The 10,000-nt window shown below is 36.0% G+C and overlaps 2 protein-coding genes across 2 annotated transcripts in view; both read left to right on the top strand.

Moving 5' to 3' along the window:
- The window catches only part of LOC138049933 (la-related protein 7-like), a 128,064-nt gene that overhangs the window by 85,115 nt on the left and 32,949 nt on the right, over nucleotides 1-10,000 (top strand). The gene's annotated exons all lie outside the window — the stretch shown is intronic.
- Nucleotides 1-10,000, top strand: part of LOC138049930 (ankyrin repeat and IBR domain-containing protein 1-like) — a 32,541-nt gene that overhangs the window by 12,761 nt on the left and 9,780 nt on the right. The window contains exons 4-15 of the mRNA XM_068896409.1: nucleotides 85-147; nucleotides 940-1,020; nucleotides 1,382-1,421; nucleotides 2,356-2,439; nucleotides 2,692-2,762; nucleotides 4,236-4,330; nucleotides 4,755-4,836; nucleotides 5,923-5,985; nucleotides 6,382-6,554; nucleotides 7,026-7,126; nucleotides 7,717-7,798; nucleotides 9,209-9,257. Of these exons, the coding sequence (XP_068752510.1) occupies nucleotides 85-147; nucleotides 940-1,020; nucleotides 1,382-1,421; nucleotides 2,356-2,439; nucleotides 2,692-2,762; nucleotides 4,236-4,330; nucleotides 4,755-4,836; nucleotides 5,923-5,985; nucleotides 6,382-6,554; nucleotides 7,026-7,126; nucleotides 7,717-7,798; nucleotides 9,209-9,257 (984 nt within the window). The remainder of the gene's footprint in view (nucleotides 1-84; nucleotides 148-939; nucleotides 1,021-1,381; nucleotides 1,422-2,355; nucleotides 2,440-2,691; nucleotides 2,763-4,235; nucleotides 4,331-4,754; nucleotides 4,837-5,922; nucleotides 5,986-6,381; nucleotides 6,555-7,025; nucleotides 7,127-7,716; nucleotides 7,799-9,208; nucleotides 9,258-10,000) is intronic.

Below are 10,000 nucleotides of genomic sequence, written 5' to 3' on the forward strand. Positions count from 1 at the left end.
TCTTGTTGTTGACGTGAATTGTTCAAATTCCCTTGTCACTCACCTTGTTTTACAATATTAATGAAAACATCTTTCATTTGACAGGAAAGTCCAGGTGGCATTACTGTTGATATCGATGAGCCAGTTTTTGTTGACAAAGATGACACGGTATGAATTAACAGGGATAATGCTTTAATATTAAAATTTTTGTTAAAAAACATTGTTCCAAGAAATTTAGAATATACATGTATATTGTTTATTATTAAATTTCAACCGTGTTAATTGCATTTCTTGTTCTCTGATTGGTTTACTCAATCTCGGTTATCAACTTATATACCTTAGTTTGACCTTATATGGTAAATGATTGCGCTAAGCGTTGTAAAGCTAATTTTTTTTCGCCGGAAAGCAAAATTTCTCTCTGAATAAAGCAAAAAAACATTTTTTTTGTGGAAAGTTTGGATCAATTCCGACATTTAGAAGAACGCGAAAAGGTAAGAAATGTTTTGTGATGAGCCTGTGTCTGTCTGACAACCAGTTATTACACAACATCGCATCTTTTTTCGATTTTGCTAATTTTTTTGCTCGGATTTCGTACTTTCAAACTTGTGGAGTTTGAGTAATTTAATAAAACAATAATTATTATTCCATTCGCGCTTTTTGGATACGAGACTGGTTATAGCCAACTCGGCGCTACGTGCCTCATTGGCTATTTACCATCTCATATCCAACGCATGCTCATGGAATAATAATTATTGTTAATTATCTTTTGAAGGAACCAGGAAGGAATTCAGACTTCCTTGGATGATGTATGTTAAATGTAGTGTAAAATCTAAAACACTTGTTGGGTTGACTAAGTGACTGAGGTTCTAATAAACTCTCTTTTCATTTTAAGTTATGACAGTGTGAACTTGAAGATCTTCTAATTGATAATTAATACCAAAACCAACTTTCTAACTTCAGAAACAGTACCGAGGTCTCTGTGCGCAGGATCTGCAAGAAGCAAAAGATTTGATGTTGGTAGAAACTGCTGACATGCTCATGGTGAGAGCCAGACTTCAGAACTACTTTGTACTCGTAATGATTTTCTTGTTCAATGTTTACAGTGTTTCTGCTTGTGTGACCACCTGCCATATTGCTCAATTTAAACAAAAACAAAAAAACAAAAAAACATTTGCACCTTTTCAATTGAGCAGAATTGGCTCCTCAATAATGCATTTCCCAGTGGCATAAAGGTGATAATAATATTATTAATATTAAATAAATAAATAAATAACTGTTGTTGTAGTAATAACCTCTACTGTGAGAAAAATAAACATAATAATAATAAAAATAATAATAATAATAAATTATAAATTATTATTATTGATGTAAATAATTTATTTTTACTTCTTTGTCCATGTAGGTCCCATTATTCACTGCTGAGGGTCTATTACGAAATCATGGTTGGTGAAGTTTACTGTCAAACTTTATTTAGCATTAAGAGTGATAAGTTACTGTGTTATCATTGCTTTGTTGAACAAGAGACCAAACATGCCAATGCAGAGGAAAAACTGTATGTAATTTAACAAAACAATTCAATCTAAAATACAAAGAAATTGCACGGGCACTCGGCCTTACGAATGTTCAAAAGAAACAGAAAATGAATGCAAAACACAGGTCACAGGTCATTGTTTTACCAATACAGAAAGTGTCCTAAACATTCATTAAAGCTAACCTTAGCCTACATGTAATTAGGCCTGAACAAAAGTTTTTAGGCCTAATGTGAGCATTAATTTTTGTACACGGTTAGGGTTGTTTATGTATTGGTAAAACAGTGACCTGTGACCTGTGTGTTGTACCTGCCTTAAACTGACCTAGGTTAAAACAACATGATCTTGGTTGAAACAAGTTGACCTCCTAGGTTGAAACAAAATGACCTAGTTTGGTTGCAAATTAACCTAAGGAACATAATGACCTGCAAAATATATTCGTGATAGTTCAAATTTTCAGCAGAAATGGAACTTGAACTAGTCTTGAAAGGGCATGATCAGTTGATTTGGCTTTATTTTTACTGCGCCTTTCAATATCATGCGGACTCTTAAATTCAAAGGTCAACCGACAAATGCGTTTTTCGCTACCGTCACTCCAATGTTTGGCAGCTCCTCCAAGCTTCCGACTATTGTCGAGCGTGCAGTAATCAAATCACATCGTTGAGCCCAGTTCAGTCAACATAGTCCGAAGCTGGGAGGAGCTGCCAAACATTTGATTGACGGTAGCGAAAAACGCATTTGTCGATTGAGCTTTGAATTTCAGAGTCTGCATGTTATTGAAAGGCACAGTAAATGAATGTCTTCAAAAAGGCCCAATGGAAAATTACAATGATTTTCATTTTTCCAGAGTGGTCAAAGGAAGCACTGATAGATGCTTGGATGAGAGATCCTGTGGCTGCTTGTGAGAAGGCTGGGGTCACCCTGCCGGAGAGTAAGTCTATTCTTCTGTCTTTACTTAGGAGGTGGTGATCCCAATAGCTGTCTAATTTATAAAACTTGGTGAAGGGTAGAATTTTGGAGTGGTGAAAAGAAACCCTAACTTGAATTCATTCACTTCCATCCCGATTTGTGTATTGTCTCTTTGTTCGCTGAGACTTCAAATGAAATTTTTGCTGTTTTTTATGTTAAAGATGTAAATTCAAAGTCATTGACAAGTGTTACATGTATGTGTTTGTTTAACCAGATCATGTGACTGGTAATGCAGAACTTGAAGAGAAAACAAAACTCCCAATCAAAAGCAACTTTAGAAATTCAGTAAGTATCTTGACAATGGTTCTGTGTTACATGTAACTTTAAAGGGGCTAGGTCACGCTATTTTAGGTATTTTTGTTTAATTTTGTCAATTATGAGCTCTAAACGTCAAATTGGCAGAGCAAGAGTCTTTCATTTGCAAAATCACGGCCACATAACAACTGAGAATGATTTTCCAGCTTTGTAAATGACATTTTGATATAGACTGATATAAATTTGAAAAAAGCTGGGCCGACGTTTTTCAAATTTACCCAAATTCAATCCATTTCAATCCTCTCCAGTTTTGTCCATCCATGTCCCTTCTTGGCTTAGCTGTGTTTTGTTAGAGTTCTTCTATAGTTTTGAACAGTTATTTTGATATTTTAGTTAATTCCATGACCATTCGATCAGTGCTGAAATTGCCTAAAATTGCGTGACCTAGCCCCTTTAATCAATCCAATGTATAATCAATACCGTAAACACCTGCAGATAAGCCACACCCGCAGACAAGCCAAACCCGCAGTAAAGCGGCATCCTGAATTTAGGAGCTCAGATTTTGGGGGGGGAAAGTTTTTTTTGAAAGAAATCAATCGAAATCCAAAGAAATTCAAAGTCGAGTCTTAAGAAGTCTTCTTCATCCACTGATCATCGAACCTCAAACTCCCTGTTAACGTTGCAACAGAAAGTACTTCAAAGTCATATCCACAATTTTAGCACTTTAATAATAATTAACATATAGCTTCTACCAACTTTGACATATGATTGATCTTTTTCTGGTATTTCTTGATAGGAATTTCTTCATTCAACACAGTTTTTCCATAGATTTTTGCAAATTACAACAAGAATATGACCGGAACATTGGTAGCGTAGTAACCAGGCATTAGATCGGATAGGAAGATGGAAAACTGGACTGCGGAAGCAGCCTTTTTCAAATGTTCCCACAGATAAGCTGCACCCCTGATTTCTTGGGACGATTTTTGAAAAAAAAGGTGCAACCTATCTGCGGGTGTTTACAGTAAACTGTTTCAGTCCATAAATATATGTACATAAATATACATAAGATCAAGCAAATTACATAAGATCAAACTAAAGTGTCTTTAGGAGCTTAATTAAGATAATTACAATGTCTCTAAACATCACATGCTATTATTCTTGCAACAACAAACTACAGAAATGTTGTAAAGTATGCGTAATGTTAAGTGTCGATGAAATCACCAATTTCTGCATATTCCTGAGCACTTGATCACTCTTCTTTCCAACAAGCCTCTGCATGTTCTCCTCTAGGTGGGCAGAGCACCCTCCCAGAACGTCCATTATGGTGATAAATTGTTCTGCCTTATAACCTTCTGCTTCCTTCTGGCACCAGTTTTCAACCCATGAGCAGCTTATCTCTAATAGGGTTATAATTAATTAATTAATTTATTTATTTATTTATTATTATTATTATTATTATTATTATTATGATTATTAAGACAGCAACTTCTCTCTGTTTGACAGGAAGTCTGCTCTATTTGTGAAGAGGAAATAGTGTATGAGGATGTTCCATTATCCCTTTCTTGTGGGCATGAATTCTGTCGTTCCTGTTGGGAAAGGTTTGTTAATTCCGAAGGCATTTTAAAGGAGTGAACTGTTTGCTGTAAAACAAACTTGTAAAAGGCAGGTCTATCTTGACAGACTGTGAGTCGCACATGTTGACTTCCATGGCTCGCTGGCTTGCCTATTGTACAAACTCTAAAAGGCAACAGTTGCTGTGGAATTTTCAGGCATGTTTAATATGATTGGGCTGATGAGCTAGGAAATAGTTTGTGGATTTCATGTATCTTTGATATTAAAGATCTATAATTATGTATGCTTGAACCTATGAGCATATTTGCCCAGGGTGGGGGGGGGCCCGGGCATATTTGAATGTCTCTTTTTTCTGATTTTGATTATTTTATCAGATCAGTTATGGGTAATGAAGGGTGCCTTGATGTAAACCTCTTTAAAAAATACTTGTATTCTGATCTTTCCTGACAGTTATCTGAATGTAAAAATAAAAGAAGGCAAGGCACATGATATTCAATGTCCAGCATTTGACTGCAGTTCATTGGTACCTGTGGTGAGTGGGCTGCGTAATGTTTAAAAAACGAGCAGCAGTGTTTTATCGAGGTTTAAAAACATGAGGCGTAGCCAAGTGTTTTTAGACCCGATAAAACACGTGCTGCGAATTTTTTGAACGGCTTAAAAACATTCCATAGAGAGCGTGTCCCTCTGGACTCAAAACAATGGTTCAAAATGTGAGAGGAGAATATTAGCCCCCAGGGGTCCCCCATTGACAAGTAAAATGGTCTGGCATTAGAGTGAAGTCTATAAGTGGCCATAGCGAATTAAAGGGTTAAAAACAAGTCCATGTGTGAAATAACAATTTTGGTAATTGTTATCATGTTGTGTTGTTTTGCTCACTGGGTGATTTTCATACAAATATTTTCTGACTTAATGCAATGTTAAGTTATGTAGCTTAATGTTTTACATAGCATACTATTCCATTAGAAAACTAGGATTCCAAACTGAAGAATAAGTGGCAATCATTTAACAGTAAATTTATTCAATCTGAACTCAAAGTTGCATTAAATTTATTGCTTGCTATTTACAATTCAATATAATCAATTACCAGTAATAAACTACAAAAGAAGTGAATTATAAATGTGAATGGCAAATGTTGATACAAAGGAATGTCTGTGGTTTGTGAAAGAACCTAACCGCAGCATCTCAAACTCTGTCAAAGCAAAGAGGTGAAATAAACTTAACAATCTTAAATTTCAGACGTTTCTCTACTTCTATGGCAAGTTTTCTTAAACATTCTAATACATCCCAAACCCATGCAGCAGCTAAGTGGCGAATACTCCAATCCTTTCAGTATCATTGTTGGTAAAGAACTAAATAATTAATCTGAACTACTAAATGATGTTTTCATTCTTTGAATAGTTCATGTCTGCCTTGACAGATTCTTTTAATTATTGTAATATTTGAAGATACTAGCTTATAAGCTACTTAACTCTCAAAATGAAACTTGAAATGAAGTTTGTATCTATACTAACATAATTGCCAAGTACTGTAGTACATTGGTTGACGTAAGTGTAATATTGCATTTGATAATTATTACGATTAGCAGTGTTTCAATCTGAGTTAGTTTTTTTTCTTTCAGGAAACTATTGAAAGTCTTGTTTCACGAGAAATGGCAAGAAAATACCTTCAGTTTGACATTAAGGTTTGATTATTTTCAGTATTATTATAATATTTATGATTCCTTTGCACTTTGCAGTTGCTTCTGCCATCTTCAGTGTGAACAATAAATTCCAGTGAAATATAAATACTAGAGAAATTACAATGATAATAGCAATAATTAAGACTATGACTGTCACAATAGTAATTCAAAATTAAACCGAAAGTTTTTAATTAACATGTTTGACCTGTGTGATAAGTGTTGGTTTGTCCCAAAATATGTGCAACACCTCTTTGATTCACTTTGTAAATCTATTTTTAAAAGTTGAATGTGTTTTTCTATTTTGGTCTTCTTGACGATGAACTTTTTAAAAACTTTAAATGTAAATTTTTTTAAATTTTAATTTTGCAAATTCTGGTTAACTTCCTTTCCTTTTAATAGGCTTTTGTAGAGAGTAATCCAAATCTTAAATGGTGTCCTTCCCCGGGATGTGGCCAAGCTGTGAGGTTACCATCAAGCACAGTCCTCCCAGCATCAGTAGCTGTGGATGCAAGCTCATCAGAGAAAACAGAAGCACTGATAGTAGATTGCGGCAAGGGTCATTTCTTCTGCTGGTTAGCGAATTTCACATTTTACATGTATCTTTTCAGGATTTCAGGATTCTCCTACCAACTGGGACAAGCATTTTGATGAATTGATGGATAGAGCAGTTAACAGCTCTAAAATTCATATGCATATCCTCAGAGTGTGCGAAAATAATGGTTATAGTATTTTCGATCTTCATTATCTTTTTTAAAACTTTGGTTGTAAAAGTGAACGCTATAAAATTGATGTTTCAATGTCGATGTGACACCATCATCAAGATATAAGTTTGAGTGGAATAAAAAAGAGTTAATATATACAGACTAGTAAGAATACACATATTGTCCTTAAAATACACTAGGGAAAAAGGACAATACATGTATTCTTACTAGTCTGTATAATTATATTAATTTAACTCTTTTTTATTCCATTTACCATATACACAGGGATTAAGTCTCTCTCGTTCTCTTTAACAAGATTTTTCTCTTTGTCTGAAATGACAGGTATTGTTTGCACGAAGCCCATGCACCTTGTAGCTGTGAACTGTGGAATCAGTGGCTGAAGAAAATTGCAGAGATGATGCCAAAGATACCACTGACAGCAGGTTAACACAGTTTCCTCCTTTTAATAAATCCATGTTAACTTTAATAAGAGTAGCTGTTGTGGTGGTTCAGCAAAGACTGACAAGACACCAGGGCCCGGTTGTTCAAAAGCCAATTAACTTAATCCAGGATTAGTGTTAACTTTTGTTTCCTGTTCTCAACATTTTGGTGAGAGATTCTTTTGCTAATTTTTGTTCTTCAAGATTGACTTCCTCTAATGAAAAGTTTTGCCAAGTATCAGCATTGAACAGCATTTGCGAGTTAAGAGAAATAAACTCTGTGGTCAATTTTTAATCTTAGATTAGCGTTAATCAGCTTTTGAACAACCAGGTCCAGTAGTGAAGCTCATGTAAAAACAGATGACAAGAGACACTTTTGAGCACGCTTTATAACTTTCTTAATCTGTACAGCATGAATGTGTTGGCCTGTTTTTAAACCTCGTCAGTGTGACAGTCTGACATCCAGTTTCATATCAGCAAGACATTAGTGCAACTAATTCAATGGTTTCCCTGTTGACTATAGTGAACACCTGTGTTGCTCGTCTGTTGTAGACTGTATACCACTTTGCGACTCTAGATTTCTGTATCTGCAGATATTTCAGAGTGTCCAGAAACAGAGACTGTGGCAAACACTCTTTGGCTGGTGACAAATTCAAAAGCCTGCCCCAACTGCAAGTGAGTGGTGTTTCTTGCTTCCTTTAGATACTGTAGTGTGTTTTTCTGGATAACTATAAAGTGGTTTGTTGCAGATGAATGTGTGTCTGAAAATGTATCTTTACCCAGTGACTCCTAAACTGACGAGCAAAATCATTACACAATTGGGGAACTTAGCATTTTTCCAAGAGAAGTGAAGTGGAGTGAATATGTTTATTAGTCTCTCTCCTCTGGGCTTTTCAAGACTAATTTACAATGCTTTGTGGGGGACTTTAGCCAGACTTCTTGTTACGCAGTTTACAATTATAGGAAGTGAAAGATGCCCGATAGGTCAGACCACAACACCGGGGACTACGTCCCCTAATCTTGTCAAATAGTGAGTGGGTTCTTAAACGTCCCATACTATTTAATTTCCAACAAGGGCTATGAGATGGGACCTCCGGTTTACAGTCCTTATCCAAGAAGACTTAAAAGTCTATAACCATGTGCAGATGTAATTACAAAGGTGGCACTTTCTCCTCAGTTATTTTAAGACCCTGAGTGTTGGTCTGGCCGGAGTCGAACTCGCGACCTCCTGCATGACAGCTATATGCTCAACCAATAAAAAATACATCTTGCACGGTTATGGTGCTTGTCAAATTTTTGTGTTCATCCAAGCAGATGCATGTCTGAGCATGAGTGGTTAAACAGAGTTGGGAAGGGCTGAGTAGCTGGTTTGCTACATGTATGCAGGGTTCTTGCTAAGTTTTTGCACAGGAGGTAAAAAACCAAAAATAGCAGGTAACTTTGTTACCTGTCCCTGCACGGGCTAGCGAGCTCAAGTCTTAATTTGATGTTCGTATCGATCGCTGTCGCTGGCCAGAAGCTGCTAAATAATTAATTTAATACTCAGCACAAAGAAAATAGGTTATGCTATTTCATTGATTTTCACTCACTACCGCTTTTCTGACGCTTTGGTTGAAAACCAAATCTGTCGTTGGATGCCGGTTTCCCCTGGCCGCGGGAGGAATGGGAAGGAAACATGGCGGACATCATTTCGAGGGGTGAGTTGGCAAAAACAAGCTGGATTGCTTTAACAAATGGTATATTTTCGAAGCGATAACATGTGCCAAATATCTTCACAGGATTGGTTGGAAGGGGAAAGCAATATTTTCTCATAAACGCAATGTCATTTCACCTTTGAACAGACGAACATTCGTTGGATAATTTCGGTAAATATTTCAGTGAAACAGCCGGTAACATTTACGTGAACAGCCGGTAAAAATAACCGGTTACCGGCTCTTAACAAGAACCCTGTGTATGACTGTTGGCTAGTCATATACATGGAAATAAAGTTGTGAAAAATAAGGTTGTTTATTTTTTATTGGTGAGACAAGAAGGCTAGCAAGACCTCTTTCCTTCATCACAAATAATTATAATTGTTTCCTTTAGATCTCCCATTCAGAAGAATGAAGGATGTAATCATATGAAATGCACGAAGGTATTTGACTGCGAACGGTTTTGCCCCTGAACATTTGTGCAGTTCAAGTGTAACACAGTGCAAAAAGTGTAATACCAGTGCAAATTACACATCGAAATTCTGGATTATGATTGGCTAATAAACAATAGGGTTTGGTCAGAACCAATCAAATCTTTTGTTTTCAAATCAAGTGTGCGCCCTGTATGGCACAATTTATAACGCAAATTTTCTTTGATTGCGTGATTTTTTTCATGTTATTAATAAGTACCGTTCGGTAATCACATGATTTTTCTCTTGTAATTTGGAATAAAGAAGCACTTGCAAATTTTTTCAAAGACTACAAATTGCATTCACCCTCAAAATCTTGTGTTTACTTATACCAGAAACCCATAAGGGTTGAAACGTGTAACGGCCCCTTGTGTGCTGGGAAACAAGCTTCTGAATATTCAAGTTGCTAAGTACCATATTTGGAACAACAGGAGCGAGGGGTTTCCAAATATGGTAGTTAGCACTGAGACATTCGACCAATCAGTTCGCACTGAATATTCGGAAGCTGTGAACGCGCGTTACACGTTTCAACCCTTATGGGTTTCTGCCTATACTAATATTGTCAATAACAATGAATGATGAGGAGGACAGCAATATAAGAAAAAGAATGACTCCAGTTTATCACAGGTATATTTATTTCAAGAACAAAAGACTGCAAAGTGTAGTGAATTAATTATCTTACAGCTGTACTTGGTTTTACTTGAGCTGTGATCTTT

Source organism: Montipora capricornis, chromosome 5 (genome assembly GCF_036669925.1).
Source record: "Montipora capricornis isolate CH-2021 chromosome 5, ASM3666992v2, whole genome shotgun sequence".
Lineage (NCBI taxonomy): Eukaryota > Metazoa > Cnidaria > Anthozoa > Scleractinia > Acroporidae > Montipora > Montipora capricornis.